Raw genomic sequence first — 27,148 nt, 5'->3', positions numbered from 1 at the left:
CTGTGACTAGTGGCATCCTGCAGGGATCTTTGTTGGGGCCTCACTTATTTATAATATTCTTTCACAAGTTGGATAATGGCATTAAAAAGTAAAACATCCAAATTTGGCAGTGATACCAAACTGGTCAACATTGCAGACAGTGATGACAACAACATGAAGTTACAACAGGATATTGATAGATTAGGTGAATGGGCAAGGTTTTGGCAGATGGACTTTAATATAAACAAGTGTGAGGTTATCCATTTTGGACCAAAAAATTATAGATTTTTTTTTAGAAGATACCAAATTAAAAATAGTGTATATCGAACAAAATTTAGGGGCACAGGTGTATAGCTCTTTAAAATGCTGTGAACAGGTGCAGAAAATAGACAAGAAGGCTAATGGAGTGCTGGGCTTCATATTTGAAGGACTGAAATAAAGGAATGCAGACAAAATGCTGCAGTTATACAAAAATCTAGTTAGACTCCACTTAGCGTACTGTGAGCAGATCTGGATACCAGAACTTAAGAAAGGATGTTTTAGCTCTAGATAGAGTACAATGCAGGTTTACAAATAAGTTATGAAGTGAGATTAGACAAATTAGGTCTTTATTCTCTGGAATTTAGAAGGTTCAGGAGTGATCTAATTGATGTCTTCAGGAAAAGGTTTGATAAGGTTTCCCACAGTAGGCTATTGCACAAAAAATAAGGAGACGCAGGATTGAAGGTGATTTAGCGGTTTGAATCAGAAATTGTCTAGCTTAAAGAGACAGAGGATAGTGGTTGATGGGAAATGTGCATCCTGGAGTTCGGTTACTAGTGATGTACTGCAAGGATCCACACCTCCCCCCTCACATTCATCCATGGCACCAAAGGACACACCTTCCCCCTTACCTCCAACCAAGGCCCCAAAGGAGCCTTCCACATCCATCAAAGTTTCACGTGCACTTCCACAAATGTAATTTATTGCATCTGTTGCTCCCGATGCCGTCTCCTTTATATTGAAGCAGAGCACTTCAGGGAACATCTCAGTGATACCCGCACCAATCAACCCCACCGCCCCGTGACCGAACATTTCAACTCCCCCTCCCACTCTGCCAAAGACATGCAGGTCCTGGGCCTCCTCCACCGCCACTCCCTCACCACCCAACGCCTGGAGGAAGAAGGCCTCATCTTCTGCCTCATAACCATTCAACTCCAGGGCATCAGTGTGGACTTCACCAGTTTCCTCATCCCCCTCCCGACTCCGCTTACCCCAGTTCCAAACTTCCAGCTTAGCACTTGTTCCGCCTGTCAATCTTCTTTCCCACCTATCCATTCCACCCTCCTCTCCAACCCAACACCTTTACCCCTTCCTCCATCCACCTCTTGCACTCCCAGGTACTTTCTCCCCAGTCCCATCCCTCCCATTTATCTCTCCACCCCAGAGGCTTCCGGCCTCATTCTTGATGAAGGGCTCCTGCGTGAAATGTTGATTCTCCTGCTCCTTGGATGCTGCCTGACTTGCTGTGCATTTCCATCACCACTCTAATCAGGATCTGTTTTGTGTCCACTGCTGTTTGTCATTTTTATAAATGACCTAGATGAGGGTGTAGAAGGATGGCTTAGTAAAATTGCCAATGACACGAAAGTTGGTGGAGCTGTGGATAGTGCTGAAGGATGTTGCAGGTTACAGAGGGACATAGGTAAGATGCAGAGCTGGGCTGAGAGGTGGGAAATGAAGTTTAATGCGGTAAAATGTGAAGGAACAACAGGAATAATGAAGACTGAGCTAATGGTAAGATTCTTCAGTGCAGATGAACAGAGATCTTGGTGTCTATGTGCATAGATTGATAGGGTTGTTAAGAAGACATACGGTATGTTACCTTTTATTGGGAAAAGGATTGAGTTTCGGAGCCATGATGTTATGTTGCAGCTGTACAAAACTCTGGTGCAGCTGCACTTGGAGTATTGTGCACAGTTCTGGTCATTGCATTATAGGAAGGATCTGGAAGCACCGGAAAGGGTTCAGAGGAGATTTACCAGGATGTTGCCTGGCATGGAAGGAAGGTCTTATCAGGAAAGGCTGAGTGATTTGAGGCTGTTTTTGTCAGAGAGAAGAAGGTTGAGAGGTGACTTAATTGAGACATAGAAGATAATTAAAAGATTAGCTCGGGTGGACAGTGAAAGCCTTTTTCCTTGGATGGTGATGGCGAGCATAACTTTAAATTGAGGGGTGATAGATATAGGACCGATGTTAGAGGTCGTTTCTTTACTCAGAGAGTAGTCGGGGCATTGGACACCCTGCCTGCAACAGTAGTAGACTCACCAACCTTAAGGGCATTTGAATAATCGTTGGATAAACATATGGATGAAAATGGAATAGATTAGATGGGCTTCAAATTGATTTCACAGGTCGGTGCAATATCAAGGGCCGAAGGGCCTGTACTGCGTTGTTATGTTCTCTGATATTAACAGGGAATGACAGAATCATAGAATTCCTCCCTATAGTGCGGAAAGAGCCCATTCATCCCATCGAGTCTGCACCAACTGTCCAAAGAGGATCCCATCCAGGCCAAGACTCCTACCCCACATTTACTATGGCTAATCCACATAGCCTGCAAGTCCCTGGACACTACAAACAATTTGGCAAGACTGAGACACCTAACCTGCACGTATTTGGACTGTGGGAGTAAACTGGAGCACCCGGCGGAAATCCTGAGGTTGGATTCAAATCTTGGTCCCTAGTGCTGTGAGGCAGCAGTGCGAACCATTGAGCTACTGTACTGCCCATCTGAGTAGACAAAAATAAATTATTTTTACTGGTTGAAGATTCTAGAACCAGGGACATGTTCTAAGAATTAGGGTCATGCCCTTCCGGAGCGATGTTATGAAGCACTTCCATGCGGAAAGATTAGTGGAAGCCTTCTCAAAAGGTGATTGATGCTGCTTCAGTTGTTAAATTTAAATCAGAAATTGACCCATTTTTATTAAGCCAAGGGTATCAAGGGATGTGGGCCCAAGGTAGGCACATGGAGTTACATCATGATCTTATTGAATAGTAGAATCGGCTTAAGGGGCTGATTGAGTTAAGATTAGAGTGGTGCTGGAAAAAGCACAGCAGGTCAGGCAGCATTCAAGACAGAAACATTGATTTTCCCGCTCCTCAAATGATGCCTGACCTGTTGTGCTTTTCCGGCGCCACTCTAATGCTGACTCTAATTTCCAGCATCTGCAGTCGCCACTTCTGCCTTGAGGGGCTGAATGGCCTACCACTGTTCCTATGTTCTGAAATATATTGAGCAAGATTGCAAAGTTATTATTGAAATATAGCTTTAAAATTTCATTGAAAATCATGACCAAATGACACGTTCTGACAATATTTACTCTGTGTAATGTTTTCCAGTAGATTTCGACAAGGTTTCCAATGGGACACTCATTAGCAAGGTTAGATCTCATGGAATACAGGGAGAACTAGTCATTTGGATACAGAACTGGCTCAAAGGTAGAGACAGAGGGTGGTGGTGGAGGGTTGTTTTTCAGACTGGAGGCCTGTGACCAGTGGAGTCCCACAAGGATTGATGCTGGGTCCTCTACTTTTTGTCATTTACATAAATGATTTGGATGCGAGCATAAGAGGTACAGTTAGTAAGTTTGCAGATGATACCAAAATTGGAGGTGTAGTGGACAGCAAAGAGGGTTATCTCAGATTACAACAGGATCTTGACCAGATGGGCCAATGTGCTGAGAAGTGGCAGATGGAGCTTAATTCAGATAAATGCGAGGTGCTGCATTTTGGGAAAGCAAATCTTAGCATGACTTGTACACTTAATGGTAATGTCCTAGAGAGTGTTGCTGAACAAAGAGACCTTGGAGTGCAGGTTCATAGCTCCTTAAAAGTGGAGTTGCATGTAGATCGGATAATGAAGAAGGCGTTTGGTATGCTTTCCTTTATTGGTCAGAGTATTGAGTACAGGAGTTGGGAGGTCATGTTGCGGCTGTACAGGACATTGGTTAAACCACTGTTGGAATATTGCGTGCAATTCTGGTCTCCTTCCTATTGGAAAGATGTTGTGAAACTTGAAAGGGTTCAGAAAAGATTTACAAGGATGTTACCAGGGTTGGAGGATTTGAGCTATAGGGAGAGGCTGAACAGGCTGGGACTGTTTTCCCTGGAGCATCGGTGGCCGAGGGGTGACCTTATAGAGGTTTACAAAATTATGAGAGGCATGGATCAGGTAAATAGGCAAAGTCTTTTCCCTGGGGCCAGGGAATCCAGAACTATAGGACATAGGTTTAGGGTGAGAGAGGAAAGATATAAAAGAGACCTACGGGGCAACGTTTCCTACGTGTATGGAATGAGCTGCCAGAGGAAGTGGTGGAGGCTGGTACAATTTCAACATTTAAAAGGCATTTGGATGGGTATATGAATAGGAAGGATTTGGAGGGATATGGGCTGGGTGCTGGCAGGTGGGACTAGACTGGGTTGGGATATCTGGTCGGCATGGACGGGTTGGACCGAAGGGTCTGTTTCCGTGCTGTACATCTCCATGACTCTATGTTGTCATGTTCTACCTGCTTTTGAGTTTCTGATGGCCATTAACTGCGTGTGTGCTGGCAAGGCGGATGCTTTTTGGAGCTGTTAAAGTCCTCATAATGTCCAGCATAAGGTTACTAACAAACCCAATTCCTTTTTCAATACTTCTGTAACAGTCTTAGCTGTGATTGCCCAATAGTTGTATTTCAGATTAATTACTCTACTGATGGTCAAAAGGAACTTTGTTGTACAGTGCAACAGAGAAACATTGAACAGACATACAAACAGAAAATAAAAGGGATTTTGTAGCATAGTGGTTATGTCCTAATCTTTGAGCCAGGAGGCTCTGGTTCAGAACCCACCTTCTCCAGGGATATATAATAACATTACTGAACAGGTTGATCAGAAAATACAAATTTTGGCAATGTGGCTATCAGCATCAGCATCAAATTAGGATCTTTCATTGAGAACATTGTTTGAAGTCAAGGAAATGCTGCAGCTGATATCTTGGTCTTTACTGATACCTGCTGCGTATTTCAAAGATTCTCTTTCTTCTTTTTCAAGTTTCAAACATTTTCAGTTTTCCTATAGTATGTGGAATCATGCTGTGGACATAGCATTTGTTTTTAACATATTTCTGCTTGATGGTTTTTACCTTTGTTAGAGTTAGATGCAGAGAATTTCTGGTACATTCATTGCTGAGCAAGTACTTTAATATTGACAAGGTTATTATTTCCTGTCAGTCCTTAAGAAGTAAAGTTCTCATTCTAAAGCCCAGGTTTATACAATTTTGTTTAGAAGGAGGAGGACAGTATTCTTGTATCCCTGTGCTCTGAGCTACTGGTCACTGCTATGCCTTGTGTAGAAGTCCTTTCTCATTCTCTGTCTTCTGCAGTTACCTGATTGCTTACTCGGACATTGTTGCAGGCCACAATGTAGGATTCTTTGATTCTTTGCTTCAATTTTATGACAGTCTGTGCCTCAATTTCTAACATTACCCAAACAGTGAACAAAATTGGCTTCTATTTCATCTTATCTCAGTACTTAGCCTTTCTTCCTTCGCTCTCCACTTCAACCTTTTTCCTCTTCTCGTTCCCCACTTCCTTCTCTCTTTCCTTGCCGACTCTCTCATGATATCCCTAACTTCATCACTTCCTGCAATCTGTTTTCTGTAACCCAGTGAGTGATCTATCTTGTTTTCTGAAACTCACCAACTGTAATCAGTTCTTTCCTCTACAGTGTAGAAGCAGGCCATTTGGCCCAACATGTTCATCCTGCCCCACCGAAGAGTAATCCACCCAGACCCATTTCCCTCTGAGTGATGCACCTAACATGATGGGCAAGTTAGCATGGCCAATTCACCTGACCTGCACACCTTTGGACTGTGGGAGGAAACGGGATCACCCGGAGGAAACCCACACAGACATGGGGAGAATGTGCAAACTCCACACAGACAGTCGCCCGAGGCTGGAATCGAACCCAGGTCCCTGGCGCTGTGAGGCAGCAATGCTAACCACTGAGCCACCATGCCGCTGCTAGTATGCTAATTGCCATTTGTGTGTTACTGTTAACTGTTTGTGATCAGATGTTCTGTAAAACAGTGATCTTTTACTCTCATAAAATATAGTGTTATGCATTGCTATCACAATACATCATTGCTTGCAATCTGTTAGTCTCACTGTAACTCACTACCTCTGATGTGTCATCCCCTTTGTCGCTGACTACCAGGAAATACTAAATTCCATTCAATTTAACTATAATCCTGTCATTTTACCTTCTCTTTAATATTCTGCTGTAATTTGTTATCTTCATTGTGTTTCACGTATAACTCAACTTTGGCAAAGATCAAACTAAATTAGCCTTTTAATTTGTGTACTGAAATCAGAATAAATGAGCATGAAATCTACTGATGAATGTAAAAACCCAATTGTTTCATTAATGTTCTTCAGGGCTTTATCATTCGTGTCTGAACAGACTCATGACTCCAATGCCACACTTTGTGGTTAGCTCTATTACCGCTTGAGTGAGCTCAGAGAGAAAAATCCCTGAACCCTTCTCCTGTTTCTGACCCCACCGCCTCCATTCTGCCACCATCACCACCACCACCCTGAACACTCAAAGCTTCTGTCATGAGTCTTTGTATTGTGCTTTGGGTCCAAACGAATTAAATAATGCAACTTAAAAGGAGGTCATACAGTCCATTGAGCCAGTTCTTTCCAAGAGAAACCCAGACAGTCCTACCACCTCCTCCCTCTACCTCACACTCTTTCCTTTATTTTAGTTGCAAGTTTTTATCCAGTTCCCTTTTAAATTAATTTAAATTGGAGCCAACCTCCACATCGGGGGACCGTATATTCCAATCCTAACCACTGTTTTGTAGAATATTTTCTACAAAATGCGAGCCTTTTCTGATTCATGGATGAGGACTCCCAAATCCTTCTGTGACTTTCTGAAGTCTTTCTCTATTTAAATAATATTCAGCCCCTCTATGTTGCTGCCAAACTGCATAGTGTCACGTTTCCCCACATTATATTCCGTCTACCAAATTTTTGCCCAGGTGATGCGATCATGCAGTAACAATACTTGCTATGTTTATATAATTATATTTATATTATAGGATATTTGGACTCATTCAGAAGCAGAATTAGAATAAAGCATCAATATCCTCAATTAATGTTTAACTCTCCATTAAACCCAAAGCTACAATATACAAAACAATAAGACCATACGAAATAGGAAGAGGAGTACACCCTTTAGTCCCTCGATTCAGTAGGATCATGGCTGATCCAACTTCCTTCTCGTCCACTTTCCTGCATATTCTCCATAACTCTTGATTCTCTTACTGAACACGAATCTATCTTTCAGCCATAGATATACAAAAGGACTGTACATACTGTGGCGCGGTGGCTCAGTGGTTAGCACTGCTGCCTCACAGCACCAGGGACTCAGGTTCACTTCCAGATTTGGGTGATTGTGTGGAGTTTGCAGGTTCTCCCCGTGTCTGTGTGGGTTTCCTCCGGGTGCTCCAGTTTCCTCCCACAATCCAAAGATGTGCGGGTTAGGTGAATTGGCCATGCTAAATTGCCCATAGTGTTCAGGGATATGTAGGCTGGGTGCATTAGTCAGAGGTGAATATAGGGTAGGGGAATGGTTCTGGGTGGATTACTGTTTGGAGTGTTGATGTGGACTTGTTGAGCTGAAGGCCTGCTTCCACACTGTAGGGATTCTAATTCTAAATTCTCTCCATGCAAGGAGTGCCAAGGATTCGCAATCCTCTGCTCATCTCAGTCTTAAATCCAGTGTCCCTGTATTCTGAGACTGTGCCCTCTGGTCCTTGACTCTCTGAAGGAAAACATTCTCTCAATATTTATCCTGTCAAGCCCCATAAGAATCATATATCTTCCAATGAGATTAACTCTCCTTCTAAATTCCAGTGAGTAGAGTCTCAACCTGGATGGCTCTGCTCATAAGACGGTCCTTCCATACCAGGGATCATCGTCGTGAAGCTTCTATGACTACCACAAATGAAAAGATGTCTTTGCTTAAATAAGAGGACCAGAATTGCTCATAATCCCTCATATTACTCCAGATGTGATCACACCTTGCACTGTTGCAGTAAGACTTCCTTCACTTATACTCCAGCTCCCATGAAATAAGGGCCTATGTTCCATTAGCCTTCCTGATTCTCTGCTCGCTTTCTGTGTTTAATGCACAAGTACCCCAAGTCACTTTGTGTTGCAGTTTTCTGCAGCTTTTCTCCATTTAAATACTATCCTGTTCTTCTGTTCTGTCTTCCAAAATGAACAACTTCGCATTTTCCCAAATTATATTCCATTTCCTCCATTATTCTAGTCAGTTGAGTTTCCTTTCATGACAGGTTTAAAACTGTTCTTTCTCTTTTTCATTGTTCTTGTCCAACTCTTTTTGGTTCCAATCTAACCCCTGCAGCCATCTCCTTTCCCTCTCCTCCTCTTTTTCATTCCCTCAACTTGGAGACTTCCCTGTTCACCCCTTCCCTGTTCACAAATTAACCTATCAGCAGCAAATGCAGGAGAAGAACGTTTGTGATTGGAAAAGCATGAAAGAGCCAGAATGTTAAATGGAAGTGCAGTTCCTCACTGATTCATTCAAGCATGTCTGATCCTGAGGTGACCTGAACAGGTGGATGTTGAAACAATATTTTGTCTTGTGAGCGAATCTAGAAATTAGTTTAGAAATAAGGGTTGGTTAATTATGTCTTGTGTTTTTTTTAGGAGTAGTTCTTAGTTGTCTTGATTTAGTTGTTTTAAAAGTTGTATTTTGAAATTTATGTGAATTGTTTACAGTCTCTACTCAATGTTTTTTGAGTGGGGTTCTACCTCCTGGGGGGTCTTGGACTTGCTTGAACAATCATAGCTAGTCATTTGCTTAATGTCAAGGGGAGTCACTTGCCAATTAATAGGAAAAATATACGACCAAGTCTTAAAAAAGAGAGGGTTAATGTAGCTCTTTTACAGGAGACACATCTACCTGATAAGGAGCATTTGAAACTGCAGCAGGGAGGATTCGGACAGGTGTTCTTTTCATCTTTTTGTTCAAAAAGTAGGGAAGTGGCCATTCTTATCCGGAAGAATCTTCCCTTCCAAATGCTAAGCCAGATAAAAGATGAGTCTGGACGGTTTGTAATACTTAAAGCTCTAATATATGGAAAGGAGTACGGGATTTTGAATGTATATTGCCCCCGGCACATCCTTTTAAATTTGTAACAGATGCAGTCTCCAAGTTGATGGCTCTCGGGGTGCGTAACGTAATTATAGGGGGAGATTTAAATTGTATAACCGACCCCGAGGTGGACAGGTTACCTAGCAGCTCGGCAGGTATATCTCTGAGATCTAGGCAGTTGGCTGGTCTGAATAGCGAGTTGGGATTGGTAGATGTGTGGAGGTGTCTTCACCCTGAGGGTAGAGATTTTACTTTTTATTCTAACCCACACAAGTGTCATACCAGAATCAACATGTTTTATTGTCCCCTCGATCTTTCTGAATTCGATATTGTCTTGTAAAATAGGGAAGATAACTATTTCTGATCACGCAGCAGTTAGATGGAGGTCAAGACTAGTGATGACAAGATGGATTCCTGGCATTGGAATATAGACCCTTTCCTGTTGAAGGATAGTAAGTTCAAAGAATACTTCTCGCAGGAATTTAAAACTTTGTGGTATCAACTGAGGTACGGCCAACAACCGATCGGTGATATGGGAGACTGCTAAGGCATATGCACGTGGCTTGGTTATCTCATATTCTGTGACCTGAAAAAGACAAAAAGCAGAACAACAGCATCTGCTTGAGGCTCGCCCGAAGGCAGCTGAGTCAGTGTATGTTGATAGGCCGTCCATTACTAAATTACAGCAGATTACAGCCCTCAGGGCTACTTTGAATACCGCACTTACTCAAACAGCAAAGAGAGAGATGCAAAGATTATTTGAGCACGGCAATAGGCCGTGCAGGTATCTAGCATACCTTGCCAGAAAGAAAAAGTCTCCCCAATCCATTACATGTATTAGAGAACGTGCTGGTGCCCTGACTTGTGATCCTAAAAAGATCAATGCAGCTTTTAGGAAGTTCTACTCTGAGTTGTATAAGTCGTAGCATCATGAGGCTGGAGCAAGGAAGATAGAGTCTTTTTTTAAAAAATTTGGTCCTCTCGGGCTTAGCCTCGCAGCAGGTGTCACTTTTGAACGCCTCCCCGAAAACCCAGGAAGTGCAGGAGGCGGTGAGACATCTCCAGAGCAGTAAAGCGCCCAGACCAGATGGATTTCGGGCTGAGTTCTATAAAGAGTTTACAGACAAATTAGCTGGACCATTTATAGATATGTTTAATTATTCACATCGTCAGGGTAGTCTCCCGCCTTCCCTGAGAGAAGCAAATATCTCTCTCTCATTCTTAAGAAAGGAAAAGCCCCAGATGACTGTACTTCATACAGACCTATATCCTGATTGAACGTGGACTTCAAAATTCTCTCAAAAATGTTGGCATTAAGACTGGAGAGGGTTTTACCATTTATTATAAAAGAGGATCAGACATGGTTTAATAAGAGTCCCAGATCTACTAATAATATCAGAAGAGTGTTAAACATGGTACAAATCTGCTAGCAGGGAGCGATACCAGGGTTAGTTGTCTCCCTAGATGCAGAGAAGGCATTTGATTCGGTGGAATGGCCATATCTTTTTTATGCTATGGAACGGTTTGGCATTGGAGAGGCCTTTACCAAGTGGGTAGCAATATTATATAACGACCTGTAAGTAGCGGTGATTACCAATGGTATAAGATCGGATAGCTTTAGTTGCGGAGGTTGTCGTCAAGGCTGCCTTCTCTCACGTCTACTATTTACACAGTGATTGAACCGCTGGCAGAAGCTATCTGAACTAACCTTAATATAATGGCCCCGGAGGTAGGATCGGGTAAGCATAAAATCACTCTCTATGCAGATGATGTCCTTCTTTTCTTAAATGATCCATCGATATCTGTGCCCCGCTTAATTCAAGTGGTAACGTATTTGGTATGTTCTCAGGTTACAAAATTAACTTCATGAAACCAGAGGCCATGCTGCTAGGAGGTTTTACCAGCATATCCAATTTTGCGGATGGATCCCACTTCCCCTTTTGGTGGTCACTGGGAGGTTTTCTCTATTTAGGTATTTTTATTACCCTGGTATTTGGTCAGCTATACAAAGCTAATTAGATGCACTTATTAGAGAAAATAAGGCAGGAACTCCAACGCTGGGAAGATCTCCCGATATCCTGGCTAGGAAGAATAGCTTTGGTCAAGATAAATATTCTACCTTGTCTATTATACCCTATGAAAACGCTTCCTTTGATGTTGCTGAGACAGGTGCTGTGTAAGCTTTATGGTTGACTTGGTTCCTTTATTTGGAATCATAGACGGCCCCATCCAACTTGTCCAGATCACACTGGAGCATCTCTGTATCCTCCTCAGAATTCACCCTCCCGCCTAGCTTTATGTCTACAAACTTTATGTCTACGATTAACTCCTTCATATAAATTTCATGTGGCTAATTGGGTCTCTTGTGATTCACAATCAATTTGGTTGGATATCAAGGCTTCCCAAGCAAAATGGTCCCGCATCAATCTATTATTTATGGATAAGAGTTATTACGAATCATTGTAAAAACCCAATTGTACTGAACACAATCAAAGCTTGGAGGATGATGTGACAGGATGAGGGTAATTTACAGAAAACCTTCCCTTTTACTCCTATAGTGGGAATATTGGGATTTCAGCCAGGCTTGACTGACACTGGATTTAAAATTTGGGAGTCGAGAGGCATCTCCTGTTTGGGAGATCTGTTCAATGGGGAGTTCATGATGGCCTTCGAACAGAGGCATCAGAAGTTCCGGTTGCCTAGCAAGGACCTTTTTCGATATTTTCAAGTACGAGACTTCATACAAAAAAAAACACATTGATGGCAAATCCTTACAAATCAGATATGGAAACGAGAGTGCTTCGGTTGGTGGGTGCACCCTCAGTCAGTACTCTCTACCACTCGCTAGGTAATAAGGTATCAAAGGAAATGGAACAGTTATAGGGATGGAAATCTCAGATGTGGGGGGATATCTGGGAAAATGCCAGGAAGATCTCTATCTGTAATAGAACTCAGGCTATTCAATTGAAGCTACTTCACGGGGGTCATATGGCACCAGAGTGGCTTGCAAAGTTCAAGGCAGGAGCATCCCCAATGTGCCCTTATTTTTATATATAGAGTCTTCTTTCTTATATCTTAGTTTGTGTTTTGGTAGTTTGTGGAGTAGTTTAGTAGTTAGTTTTCTTAATTTTATATTGATGCTGTTATTATACTATAAAGTGGTTACACTATATTAATTTTGTAATTGTGTAAAGAAAACTCAAATCTTTTTCTTTTACAAAAAAAAAGAGATGGTTCATTTATGGCAGCGATGAGGAAACATTTTTTCTCAAAGTTGTGAGCCTTTGGAATTCCCTTCCACAAAAGACAGTGGATTAAAAATCTTTAAATATTTTTAGGATGGAAGTAGATAGAACATAAGAACTAGGAACAAGAGTAGACAATTCAGCCTCTTCACCCTGCTCCCCCATTTCATATCATCATGGCTGATCTCACATTAGCCTCAACTCCACTTTCCTGCCTGCGCTCCATAACCCTTCAACCCATGATAAACCAAAAATTGTCCATCTCCTTCTTAAGTTTATTCAGTGCCTCTCTGGGTTGTAAATTCCACAATTTCTCAACCCTTTTGAGAGAAGTAATTTTTTTTCTCATCTCTGTTTTCAATCTGCTTTCCTTTATCCTAAGACTATGGTCCCTCAATCCAGATTGTTCACGAGAAAACATCCTCTCTATGTCTCCTTTGTTAATTCCCTTTAGCATTTAATATATCAAAAATAGATCTCTTATTCTCCTAAATTCCAGAGAATATACACCTAAACTGCTCAATCTCTTTTCATAAGACACACCCCTCATCTCTGGAATCAATCTAATGATCCTTCTCTGAACTACATACAATGCAACAATATCAAGTAAGGGGACCAAGATTCTACACAGTACTCTGGGTATGGTCTCACTAATGCCTTGTACAGTTGTCGCAACAGTTCCTAATCTTTATTCTCTATTCCTTTAGCGATAAATGCCAAAATTCCATTTTTCTTCCTTACTATCTGGTGTATCTGCGCAATGGATTTCTGCAATTCATGCACGAGGGTACCTAGATCCCTTTGTATCAAAGCACTTGGAAGTTCCTGTCCATGTGGATTTGCTTTTCTATTCCTTTGACCAAAATTGATAACCTCATACTAATCAACATTAATTTTGGCCCATTCACCTTACCTATCCATATCCATTTGTAAATTTTTTATTTCTTCATTGCAACATACTTTCTCACATATTTTAGTCAGCTGAAAATGTGGCCATAGTATCTTATATCTTTGCATCCAAATCATTAACATAGATTGTAAATAATTTGGGCCAAAAGATTGAACCTTGGGGCACCCCACCAATTATATCCTGCCAAGCAGAAAAAGGACCCACTTTTCCTGACTCTGTGCTTTCTGTTGGTTAGCTAATCTTCTACTGAAGCTAATATATTATTCCTATTCCCATGTGATCTAACACTGGGTGTTAATCTTTTGTGCAGCTTTTTTCAAATGTCTTCTGCAAGTCCTGGTATACTTTATCTGCAGGATCCCCATTATCCGTATTGGTTGTTACATCTTCAGAGAACACCAGCATATTTGTCATTCTTGATTCCCAAAGTGATGAAAGATTATTAGGGATGTCCAGGAATGTAGAGTTCAGGTTAAAATGAGATAAGCTATGATCTCATTGAATGGCAGAGCGGGTTCGAAGGGTTGAATGATCTTCTTTTATTCTTCTTTTTATGTCAAATTCTGTCTCTCTCAGAAGGGGATTACCTTCTGGTTGGTCACTGAGGAGGACAGACTGATGCAGTGCTGGGATGCCTGAATACACAGATCCCAGTGATCAGTACTGCGTGATCTTCTCTCTCCTGGGCCATACGTAACACCATTCAGTTGTATAAGTCGTTGCTGGTGAGGTGCAAGACCATGAGTGCTCACCATTTAATGGTTAGAGGTGGCAATCAAAATCCCCTGTCAAGATCGCACACATCTCATACTTCTTATGAGTTTGGAGAAATTGTCATATGATATGTGAATATATTGTGGATAAATGATCCATGTTATGAATTTTCCTTGACTAAAGGTGGCAAAAAATGTAGAAATCATTACCAAAAGGAGTATTTATGGTATTTAGCATAGATACATTTAGAGGGAAGCTAAGTAAGTTAAATTTCTTCGAAGGAAACCGAAGGAAATGCAGTTACACAAAGAGCGAGAAGGCACATGTGATGTATAAACATAGAGTAGTTGGCTGTCTCTATGCTGTAAATTCTATACATATGTTATCCTTTCTGACTGTACACATTATAACTCATTGCCAGTTATTTATTATAATTTAAAATACAGAACATATCCAGAAATGTTGTTTATTCTGTTGTTTTGAACCAGATAGTCCACGTATACTGCATAGGCGAGGGGCCAGTGGTCCATCTCAATTCCACAAAGATTGACTGGGGAAAAATCAAGGTACTAACTGATGTTCCCAAGACCATCTGCCTGTCTAATGAATCACTTATCCCAGCCAGAGTCACAGCCAAAATGGTAAGTCATTTGCAGTAATTAAAAAAGGAAATATGCTCAGTAAAGATGATTAATTGCTTCACAGATGGGATTGCTTGCACATCTGCCATGCTCTTAGCTCTTCTTCCTTTTTTATAAATTTACCCTCAGAGTGTATGCTGCACAGCTTGATAGGATCTGTGTATTCTGTTCAATGCAATCCTTAGCTGTCTTTCATGTTTCTTCAAAACAACAACCAAATTTTAATAGTTGTAACAGATCCAAATTCTTGGTCTGCTTTGATTCACTTTAAAAAATGTTCTACCAGTTTTTCTCAAAGTGCTGCTTAAGGTTATTTATGCTGTAGGTACAGTCCAAGAACTGAGTCCAAGTTGGCTCAAATCATTTAATTTGATACACGAAGTGCTGGTAGCAAGAGTTTCAGCCCAGACAAGATTCTGCTCAGGCCTAAGGTGGAAAAGCTTTTTGATAATCTATCTAACACCATGCAGGAGAGGCTGTGGTGTTACAGGCTAGTAATTTCCACAAGGGCAAGCTAACTTGGGGACTTAATAGCTTGTGGAAATTAAGTTATTTTGTGATTTCATTTATATTATTAAGTTATTTTCTGGAATATGAAATTTGCCATCAGTGCTGGTTACCATGATGATGATCATCAATAGTAAAATCCATTTGGTTCAATATTGTCCTTTAAGCAAAGAAATCTGCCATCCTTATATCATCACACTGACAGTGACTGCAGATCCACAGGAAAATGATCACTCCTAACTGTGTTCTGCAATGGGCTAGTATTTATCAACATTATATTTCTGCTGCCATGCATTTGCCCACTCATCCAACTTGTCCAGATCACTTTGGAGCATCTCTGCATCCTCCTCAGAATTCACCCTCCCGCCTAGCTTTATGTCTACAAATTTTATGTCTATGATTAATTCTTTCATATGTTATTGATATATATTGTGATATGGACAATAAATGCTTGTGACACCCACTTCCCATGCAGGTCCAGAATTGTTTTTGTGTTTGCATTGAGATTTTATTGAGAGACAGAACTTATGCAATTGAATTAGAGTGAAGTTCATAAATTGTATCCAGAGATTATTTCTTCCTTTGGCTAATCTTGTTATGATCTGACAGAGTCTGAAGAAATGTCTGAGACCTATCAGACATGAGGGATCTGGTGATGAATATATTCAAGAGGAGCTAATTAGATGTGAATTCGTCTCTCCCTCTTTCCCTCACCTTTGCTGTTATTGTATTGTCTTCAATGGGTTCTGCAAATAAATTGAATAATGAGAAACACAGGTGATTTACTGGTGGTGGTTAAATAAAGAATGGAATGTGAATTGGTTGCTGAAAAAGGTAGTGTTTGGTGACTGAGTATATGTGCTCACATGACAATGTTGCACAGTAACAGGCCCTGTGTGTCATTGCATCGCGCCCAAAGGTCTGCATTTACAAGATGGGAATTGAATTGGGAAGTGAGAGAATAGGTGGTGGCTGGGGTAGAGAAAAGAGAACAGACTGAGGGCAGGGGGTGATCATGTCCATGAGGGGGAAGATTATGTCCTGCCTGATCTCCCCCTAGTAGTAATCAATAGAGGTGAGTTTTATAGTGTGTCTAAAAGGACACTTGTGATACATTGGTAGTTTCCTTCCTTTGAGCCAAGAGGGTCAGGGTTCAAGTCCCACTTGCTCTAGAGGTATGTAATAACATTTTTGAGTGGGTTAATTAGAAATAAAAGTAGATGTAATGTGGTGAACTGAAATAAAGCTTTCACAAAAGTGTGGTACAGCTGTTAACTATTCCTTCATGTACTATGGAGCTTAGGATGTTTCAAAGAGTTGAACTTTGCATCTGTGCACTCTCTAATTGAATTCTACACGTTTTCCATATTCTGTTGTTTATTTTTAATTGCATTGGTATTTGCAGAATTGCATGTTAAGAATTTCATAAAAACTGCACAACCCTTTGCTTGTACCATCAATTACAAATTCTTTGCACTGGTGGCTTCCATGAACAAGAACTGAGCTAAAACTGAGCTGAAAAGTGTTTGAGACTCTTAGAGTGGATGGACCTTTTTGTATACCTGGGTTCTTGTGGTGCACTAAATTACTGTGCCACCTTAGCCCCCCCCCCCAGACTTGACTGTTCACTCAATTTGCATTATTAAAAAGCAACTGGTTTCTACAAGATAACAGAGGCTGTGAGTATGCACAGGATTTCAGCATTAATGCCTGAGGTTTAACCTTGCTTTATGTCAGTTGAGAAGCTGTGTTTACTCTGATCATCATAAACAACTCATGGAAATGCTCATTAGCACAATTCTAAGCAGCAAAGGAAATCATAGGCTTGGACTTTCAATAAAGAAGTGGTAAATACCCAGCTCACTGCACCAGCAGAGAAACCCATGCAAATGGCAGATGTGGGATAGAATCAGCTCTGGGAGTGGGTGTGGAATAGAGTTGGAACTGCTATGTTCAGAAATAGGTTGGGAGTACCACAGGGTTTCCTAGGTGGGCTGTTTGAAAGGCCTGTCTCTGTTGGCAGTAATTTTATGAATCATTAGACTATCCAGCCCTCACCCCTTCAACCTCTACCCACTCACCATGTCCTATCCATGCCAATAAATGCTAAACTTTGGCCACTCAGGTACCCCTCAGGCCTCTCATACCATCTATGCCGATATATGCCCCAGCAATTTCCACACCCTACTACCCAACATCATCATATGCCACCCACCCATCATCCTTTACCCTGACACATATCATGCCAATTCATCAAGTATACACTATGGTCAGCCCTCAGAAACCATACTGACATGAGGTAAAATAATAGTCTTCATATCTGTTGCAGCCTTTATGACTGTAAAATATTCATAAAAGCCCATTCAAAACATTAAAATCTTCTCAAATAAAAACAAAAGTCTTGTTTTTATTTTAACCCACCATCAAAGACAATTAATTCTTTAATACCTCTTTTAAGCTGTCAATCAAACTATGAACTTAGGATCCCTTTCTGAGATAGTAGGTTGTTTTTTTTAAGGGGTCAGGGATTTAAATAACTTGTCGGGTTAATTCTTTAACACTCACTGACACAGGCAGGCTGATTTCAGTTCATAAAAATCATTGGGAATTTAAATAATTTCACAGCTTGACAATTCTACAGAATTACAGAATAGTTATAATGCAGAAAGATGCCATTTGGCCCATTATGTCTGCCCTAGTTGACATTATCTACTCTTCAAGAGTTTTTGCAACTATTACAAACGTTCCTAAAAGACAAATATGAAGTTTACAGAGGACAGGTTGCTCATTCCTCTCCCATTAGAAAGGTCTGTAGCAAACTGACCTTATTTAACAATGGCCACTATGCAGTGATATACAATGAGTGCCTTCGCAAGCAGTGGATTAGAGTGTGCACCCCCCCAAACTGTGGAAACAAGTTGCACTCTTGAGAGTTGTCAGTAGCTCTTGCAGTTCTAGCAGCATCAGAATACATTAGTGGATGTGGCTGGGACTGCAAGCAGTTCTATTGAGATTACATCATGGATTAGGAGTGAACTGAGTTAGTACTTTTTCCATGGGGAGGGATTCACATACCCTCAGAAATAATTGAGTGGAGATGGATGATTAAGTTTTGGAGAACTGCGATGATGCACAAAGTAGATATCCATCTTGGGATAAGTGCGCCTGATGCACAGAGGGCAACCTCTGAAGCAAGTACACCAACCTTCCTATTTTTCCACTTTAGATAGTGGAAAAAAAGGCTGTCCACACTGTTCTGAGTTCCACTCTTCCCTGTATTTTCAGAACAGAGGTGGAATAAGGCCTTTACTTGCTGGTTAACTAGGTTGTTAGGATTCTCATTTCGCCTATTGGCAGATGGCCTATTGGTGACATATCTATGTCCCCCTCAGCACTAAGGGAATGTTTAAGGAGTGGATGACCACATTATCATAATTTATGTAACCCCTGCAAAAAGGCAGTTGAGGGGGAAGTGTGTGAAATCTTTTAGTGATGCCAAAGGTTAAGACTTTTGTTGCGGTGACTTTGGGGTCTGTTTGAGCATAGCGTTAACTTCAAATGGTGCTGCTGAGTTTGGGTTCCTCTTATGAATTAGTTACTCCCTTTGGCCAAAATAGAATTTGTCATAAATTGGGTCAGGTCATCCAGATCTGGGATTTGTGCACCATTTTAGAATTAATCTGACTCCAAAGAAATCGAGACTGTAAAAAGAGTCCAGTGCTCTGGTGCTAGAACTAAAATCAATGCATCTCTACTATAGCATTCACAGTGCATGGATTAAGATAGTACTTGAGATTTCAGGAATAATATTATGGACTAGAGTGAAGTTAATCCCAAAAGCAATTTACAGAAGTTGTGAAACAGCTTGATATGAATAAATAATGAATTTACAGAGCAAATCTGTTGATTCTACATCATCAATAGAGGGAAGCAGTGCCAAAAGAATAGGCTGTAGAATGTTTGCAGTGTTACAGTTCCATCTATAACCTATAATTCCTTGAATCTCTCGACAGAATCATCAAATTGTCATGATGCACAAGTAGGTTAGTCGATCCATTGTGTCTGCACTGGCTCTCTGAATGAGAATTATAACTTATTGCCATTGTTTTGCCTTTTTCCCATGGCCCTGAATATTGTTTTTATTTACATATTCAACTAATGTCCTCTTGAATGCTTCAATTGAACCTGCCTTCATCACACTTCCAGACAGTGTGATTGTGAAAATTATTTTCTCTTACTTTACATTTGTTTCTTTTGCAAGTTACCTGACATCTGAGCCCTGTAATTCTCTATCCTGTTATGTGGGAATTCAGTTTCTCCACATCTATTCTGTTGAGGCCCCTCATGATTTTGAAAAGTTCTGTCAAATTGCCTCTTAGCCTTCTCTTCTCTCAGTGCCTGCTCCCACTCTCGCCCCAGGCTCCAGGCTGCCTGTTCCCGCTCTCGGTCACTGGCTGTCTCAGGCTGCCTCCTCCTGCTCTTGCTACCTGCTCTCTCTATAGCTGCTGGCCACTCCAGGCTGTCTGCTCCCACTGTCACCACCAGCCTTCCCTCACTGCTTATTCCTGCCAATGCCACCTTCATTCACCATCACTACTAAAAAGAAGATGAAGGCGAAAGAGAAAAAAAGAAAAGGAGAAAGAAGGATGCAGTCAGCCTGGTACTGGGAACAGACAGGCTCCTCCATTTAAAGTTACTCTAATTGACTCACCTCGTTGCCTGGTCAGGGATGGACATGTGCTGCTTTAGAACATTTTCTTGAACACAACCTAGGAGCGTTTGTTCCTCAGTGCTCTTTACCATAATCCTACCTATATTTGGATAATGAAAATCCCCCATGATAATTACTCTATGATGTTTGTACCTCTCTGTAATTTCCTTGCAGATTTGTTCCCATGTATTCTTTCCACTAGTTGGTAGACCTGAGATTATACTAAGCAATGTAATTGTAATGTTTTTGTTACTGTACTTAGTTCTTCCAAATTGACTTTATCCTCAAACCTCAGATATCCTCCACTGCTTAACCAATACTACATTCCTTCTGCTTTTTTCCTTATCTTTTCTGAACATCTTGAAAGCAGAATATTTAACACTCGATTCTGTTTTAATCATACACAATTTTACATGAAATCATTAGATTACTTACAATGTGGAAACAGGCCCTTCGGCCCAACAAGTCCACACCGCCCCGCCGAAGTGCAACCCACCCATACCCCTACATCTACCCCTTACCTAACACTACGGGCAATTTAGCATGGCCAATTCACCTGACCTGCACATCTTTGGACTGTGGGAGGAAACCGGAGCACCCGGAGGAAACTCACACAGACATGGGGAGAACGTGCAAACTCCACACAGTCAGTCGCCTGAGGCGGGAATTGAACCCGGGTCTCTTGTAACTTGCCAATCTTACTGATTATTCTCTGTACATTCATGTATTTGCAGTGTAATCATGATCTGTTCTCTATATTTTTGTTATTTTTGCAACTCCACGAGTTAACTTGTTATTTTCTATTCTAATGCTATTTGTCTTTCCCAGTATTTTGTGTACCTTGATCCACGCAATCTTATAACTCACTGATATAGTGTATTGACTCCAGCAGCCACTAAAGCTCAACACCAATTGCGCAAGTTGGTTCGGCTGGTGACACTTGCTGTACACATGCCATAGGAAGAGCATTTTGCTTCATCAAATTGTCTCACCATATCCTAGTCTTATTTTTGTATTATTTTTTATAAACTTATTTTTCTTGTGCAAAGGAATTAATTGTCTGAGGTGGCAGAGACTAGAAATCCAGAATTCCTGGTTAATGAAAATTCAAGGAGGTGATCAAGGGTATAGAGGAGGGTAGTGCAGATGATGTAGTTGATATGGATTTCAGCAAAGACTTTGACAAGTGGATCCAGGCAAGGTGGATTCAAAATTCGCTTTGTAGTAGGAGACAGAGGGTGCTGGTACAAGGCTATTTTTGTGACTGCAGCCCGATGTGCAGTGGTGTACAACAGGAATAAGTGAACAAAGAACAAAGAAACTTTACAGCCCAGGAACAGGCCCTTTGGCCCTCCAAGCCTAAGCTGATCCAAATGTACTGTCTAAACCTGTCAGTCAATTCCTAAGCATCTGTATCCCTCTACTCCCCACCTACTGATGCATTTATCCAGATGGATCTTAAATGAATCTACCGTGCCTGCCTCTACCACCTCTGTTGGCAACGCGTTCCAAATGCCCACCACCCTCTGTGTGAAGTACTTGCTGCGTATATGCCCCTTAAACTTTCCACCTCTCACCTTGAAAGCATGACATCTCGTTATTGAATCTTTCACCCTGGGAAAAAGCTTGTCTCTATCCACCCTGTCTATACCCTTCATGATTTTATAAACCTTAATCAGATCCCCTCTCAATCTCCTTTTTTCTAACGAAAATAAACCTAACCTACTCAACCTTTCTTCATAGCTAGCACCTTCTATACCAGGCAACATCCTCGTAAGCCATCTCTGCACCCTCTCCAAAGTGTCCACATCCTATTGGTAATGTGGCGACCAGAATTGTATACAGTATTCTAAATGTGGTCAAACCAATGTCTTGTACAATTTTTACATGACTTGCCAGCTCTTATACTCAATACCCCGTTCAATGAAGGCAAGCATATAATATGCCTTCTTGACCACTCTATCCACCTGTGCAGCAACTTTCAGGGTACAATGGACCTGCACTCCCAGATCTCTCTGCCCATCAACTTTTCCCAAGGCTCTTCCTTTCATTGTATAATTCCGTCTAGAATTAGTCTTGCCGAAATGCATCACCTCACATTTGTCTGGATTGAACTCCATCTGCCATTTTTCCATCCAACTCTCCAGTCTATCTATATCCTCCTGTATTCTTTGACAATCCTTTATGCTTTCTGCTACTCCACCAATCTTCATGTCATCTGCAAACTTGCTGATCATATCAATTGTGCCCTCTTCTAGATCATTTATGTATATTATAAATAACAGTGGCCTCAACACTGACTCGTGTGGAACACCACTGGTCACCTTTCTCCATTTCGAGAAACTCCCTTCATCTACTACTCTCTGTCTCCTATTGCTCAACCAGTTCTTTATCCACTTAGCTAGAACATCCTGCACACCATATGACTTCACTTTCTCCATTAGTCTACCATTGGGAACCGTATCAAATGCCTTGCTGAAGTCCATGTATATGACATCAACAGCCCTTCCTTCACCTGTCAACTTGGTGACTTCCTCGAAGAACTCTATTAAGTTGGTAAGGCACAATCTCCCTTGCACAAATCCATGTTGCCTATCACTGATAAGCCCATTCTTTTCTAAATATAAATAGATCCTATCCCTCAGTACCTTCTCCAGCATCTTTTCCACCACCGATGTCAGGCTCTCTGGTCTGTAGTTACCCGGAATATCCCTACTACCCTTCTTGTACAGTGGGACAACATGAGCAACCCTCTAGGAGTCTGGCACCTCACCTGTATTTAAGGATACCACAACGATATCTGTCAGGGCTCCAACTATTTCCTTTCTTGCCTCCCTCAGCCACCTGGGATAGATCCCATCTGGTCCTGGGGATTTGTCCACCTTAATAACCTCGAGCCTACCCAACACATCTTCCCTACTTATGTCAACGTGATCCAGACTAATCAATCTTCTGTCTCTAATCTCAACATTCATCATGTTCTTCTCCTCAGTGAACACTGATACAAAGTAATCATTCAGAATCTCACCCATTCTCTCAGGATTGACACACAGCCTTCCTTCGTTAATTTTTAGTGGACCAATCCTTTCTCTAGTTACCCGCTTGCTTCTTATATAAGAATAAAATGCTTTGGGATTTTCCTTAATTCTGTTCGCTAAAGCTATTTTATGACTCCTTTTCGCCCGCTTGATTCCTCGTTTAAGACTGGTCCTATTCTTCCGATATTCTTCCAGGGCCCATTCTGTTCTTCGCTGCCTAGACCTTATGTATGCTTCCCTTTTCTTCTTGGCTGGTCGTACAATTTCTCCTGTCATTCACGATTCACACATCTTGCTCTTCCTCTCCTTTGCCTTCAACGGGATATGCCTATCCTGCACTATCTTTGAAAGCCTCCCACATCTCAAATGTGCACTTCCCTTCAAATAGCTATGTCTGATTCACATTTCCGAGCTCCTGCCTAATTTTGATATAATTGACCTTGGCCCAGTTTAGCACTCTTCCCTTAGGACCACTCTCCTCTTTATCTACGAGTATTCTAAAACTGACAGAATTGTGGTCACTGTTCCCAAAGAAATCCCCAACGCAACTTCTACCATCTGGCCTGGCTCGTTCCCCAGTACCAGGTCCAATATGGCCCCTTCCCTCGGCGGACTATTGACATATAGGCTAGATATATTATTGTTCATGATATAGATAAATAAGACAGATAAGAATGCAGATACTACAGATTAGGGGATGATAAGTAAGTTGGCGGATGACATGAAGATTAGCTGGGTTATTAACAATGCTGAAGAAGGTCTTTCAGGAAGGTAAAGAACGGGAACAGACTTTTCAGCTGAGGAGAATAGCTGCTTTCTACAAGCATGTCCATGTCCCTCACAATCTTTTACACCACAGTCAGGTTCCCCTGTCAATGTTCTCTGCTCTGAAGAAAACAGGGAACATCAGCGGGAGAAGAAATTTAACCCTGAAAACAGAGAGGTGAATGCACTTTGGAAGAAGTCACAAGACAATGGCGTACAACAGTTAAAAGACATTTGGACAAATATGTAGATAGTAAAAGTTCAAAGGTAATTTATGGACTAAATGCAGGCAAATGGTACTTGTTCAGTTTAGGAAACCTGGTTGGCATGGAGTCGGAGTTGGCTTGAAGGGTCTGTTTCCATGCTGTATAACTCGATAAATGGCAGGATAGTAAGAAGTTCAGAGGATCAGGGGATCTTGAGGTGCTTGTCCACAGATCCCTGAAGGTGGCAGGACAGATTAACATAGTAGTTAAGAAGGTATACAGGACACTTACCTTTATCAATCATGGCACAGATTCAAAAAGAAACAAGGTTACATTGGAGCTGTACCCAACTTTGGCTAGGCTACATCTGTGTAGTTCTGGTCTCCACACTATAGGAAGGATGTGATTTCATTGGAGAGAGTTCAGAGGAGATTCACCAAGATATTGCAGAAGAGATTCACCAAGATATTGCTTGGGTTGGCACATTCTAGCTATGAAGCAGGCTGGGTAGGCTTGAGTTGTTTTCTTCAGAGCAGAGAACATTGACAGGGGAACCTGATTGTGGTGTAAAAGATTGTGAGGGACATGGACATGCTAGATAGAAAGCAGCTATTCTCCTTAGCTGAAAAGTCTGTAAGGAGGGGGCATAGTTTTAAGATGAAGGGTAGATTATTTAGAGGGAATTTGAGGAAAATATTACAATGTTCAAGACTTTGGACCAAATGCTGGAAAGTGGAATTAGCGTAAATAAGTTGGTGCATACTCGTTTGACTGAAGGGCTTCTTCTGTGCTGTATGATTTGATGACTGCAAGAAGAAAGAAGTCATGCTGCGATTGTGGCTTTAGTGCGACCACAATATGTAGTTTTGATCTTCGTATTTAATAAATGATACACATATTTGACAACAGTCAAAAATTGTTTTGCTGGAAAAGCACGTCTGGTCAGGCAGCATCCAAGAAGCAGAAGAGTTGACATTTCGAGCATTAGTCCTATGCCTCCTCACCATCAAAATCTAGCCACCCAACGCCTGTAGAAAGAATGCCGTCTCTTTTGCCATGGGACCCTCCAACCACACGGGATCAATTTCAATTTCACTAGTTTCCTCATCTCCCCTCCCCCCACCTTATCCTAGATCCAATCCTCCAGTTCCCTCTTGAACTGCCCTACTTGTCCATCTTCCTTCCTACCTATCCACTCCATCCTTCACTCTGATCTATCACCATCACCCACCACCTTCGTCTACCTATTGCATTCCCAGTCACTTTGCCCCAGTCCCACCCCCCCCCCCCCCATTTATCTCTCAGCAACCCCCCCTCCTCGCGCACGCACATACACACACACACACACACACACACACACACATTCCTGATGAAGAGCTTATGCTTGAAATGTCGACTGTCCTGCTCCTTAGATGCTGCCTGACTGGCTGTACTTTTCCAGCACCACACCTTTTGGCTCTGATCTCCAGTATGTGCAGTCCTCACTTTCTCCTACATGCTTAACTGCAGTACAGCAGAGAAAGCTCAACTCAGGGAGCTCAGGGATATGAAGAAATTAGTTCACTGAAAGTATGCAGTCAGATAACAGTAAAAAGAGGGACACAACACTGAAACAGGCTCTTGGAAGGAGTGGCATGTCCAGTGGTGAGAGACTGAGTAAGTTAGGGGTCTGTATTCTCTGGAGTTTAAAAGAATGAGAAATGCTCTCGTTTTAAGATGCAGGATTCTGAATGGGATTGACAGGATAGAAATTGAGGTGTTGTTTCTCCTGGTTGGGAATCCAGAACATACGGGCACAGCCCCAAGATAAGATGTTGAAAATTTAGGACTGAGATGAACAGGATTTGTTTTCACTGAAATAGTTTTGCATCTTTGGCATTTTCTACATCAGAAGAGAAGTTTGGATGCACCATCATGGAATGAATATGTTTAAAGCTGAGATAAATCTTTGATCTCTTAGGGAATTAAGGAATTTGGGGAAAGGGCAGGAGAGTAGAGTTAAAACCAAGCACCCACATGATTGTACTGAATAATAGAATAAGCTTGACACGCAGGATGGTTGTCTGCACCTGCTCCTATTCCTTATGTTTGTATGACCCTGTTTTGGTGTGCTGTTCCTTTTTTTTTCTGTTGTCTGACTTCATACTTTCAGTGAACTGACTTCTTTATATTTCTGAGAAATGAGTTGAGCTTTCTTTGCTTTTTCTCCGTTCTGCGAATGGGAAGACACTGATGTTTATGCTATCAATGTGCTGATTCTATGGTGTTCCTGGAAATCTGTGATCTCCTTTAGAATTGACTGTATGCTGCATGTGAACTGACTATTTGATATCCCTGTACTTAGTGAATTTATTTTATCATGCCTGTGCAGTCTATGAGCTCACTCTGCTGTGAGTGCATGACCTGAGAGCTTTTTCTAGATGTTCCTGTGAGCAACCTTGAGCACAATTGTTAATGCCTGACTGCTAGCTATGAGCTGATTCTGTGATTTCCCTGTACAGTCTGTGAGCTGACACTGTGAAATACATCTGGTGTCCCTCTGCTATCTGTGATCTGACTGATATCTGTTTGTGGCCTGTGAACTGATTCTTGATATTCCTTGGAATATTTGAGTGCATTTGGTTGATGTCCTTTGCAATTTGAGTGCAGTCTCTAATATCTGCATACAGTGGGGGAGTTCTGACTATAGCTCACTTTGTGATGCCTCCAGCAATCACTGAACTGACTGTGATATCTGTGTGGCTTCCCTTCACCTTTTGTGAACTAACTGTATGATTTCCACGTAGAATCTCTGGTTTCCTGCCCTAATGTTCCTGAACTGTTGTGAACTGACTCTATGATATCAGTATGTCATTTGTAAGCTGATTTTGTGAAGTTTTTGTACCATTCATAAGCTGGCTGTGTGATATTACAGCCATTTTTGAGGCTGCTTCGTGTCCCGCAGCTGTAGGTCAATTGACTGCATGACGCCCTGTACCATTTGTGAGCTGACAATGAATTAGTTGGTTAATTTGGAATGCTTTCTATGTTTTTATTTGAACTGACTTGGTACTGTCCATATATTATTTGTCAGCTGACTTTATAATGTGGGACGCTGGAGAGTCAAAAAGTGTAGCTCTGATGAAGGGCTTATGCCCTAAACATCGACTTCCTGCTCCTTGGATGCTGCCTGACCTGACTTTATAATGTTCCCATTTAGCTCACTGCCATGCTTCT

General features: G+C 41.5%; 1 protein-coding gene across 1 annotated transcript in view; it reads left to right on the top strand.

The window, feature by feature from the left end:
* Positions 1–27,148, top strand: part of hydin (HYDIN axonemal central pair apparatus protein) — an 869,275-nt gene that overhangs the window by 408,565 nt on the left and 433,562 nt on the right. Inside the window, exon 18 of the mRNA XM_072547579.1 lies at positions 14,553–14,705. Within this exon, the coding sequence (XP_072403680.1) occupies positions 14,553–14,705 (153 nt within the window). The remainder of the gene's footprint in view (positions 1–14,552; positions 14,706–27,148) is intronic.

Source organism: Chiloscyllium punctatum, chromosome 26 (genome assembly GCF_047496795.1).
Source record: "Chiloscyllium punctatum isolate Juve2018m chromosome 26, sChiPun1.3, whole genome shotgun sequence".
In the NCBI taxonomy this organism is placed as follows: domain Eukaryota; kingdom Metazoa; phylum Chordata; class Chondrichthyes; order Orectolobiformes; family Hemiscylliidae; genus Chiloscyllium; species Chiloscyllium punctatum.
The sequence above is the reverse complement of the archived record's forward strand: the minus strand, read 5'-3'. Positions and strand labels throughout refer to the sequence as shown.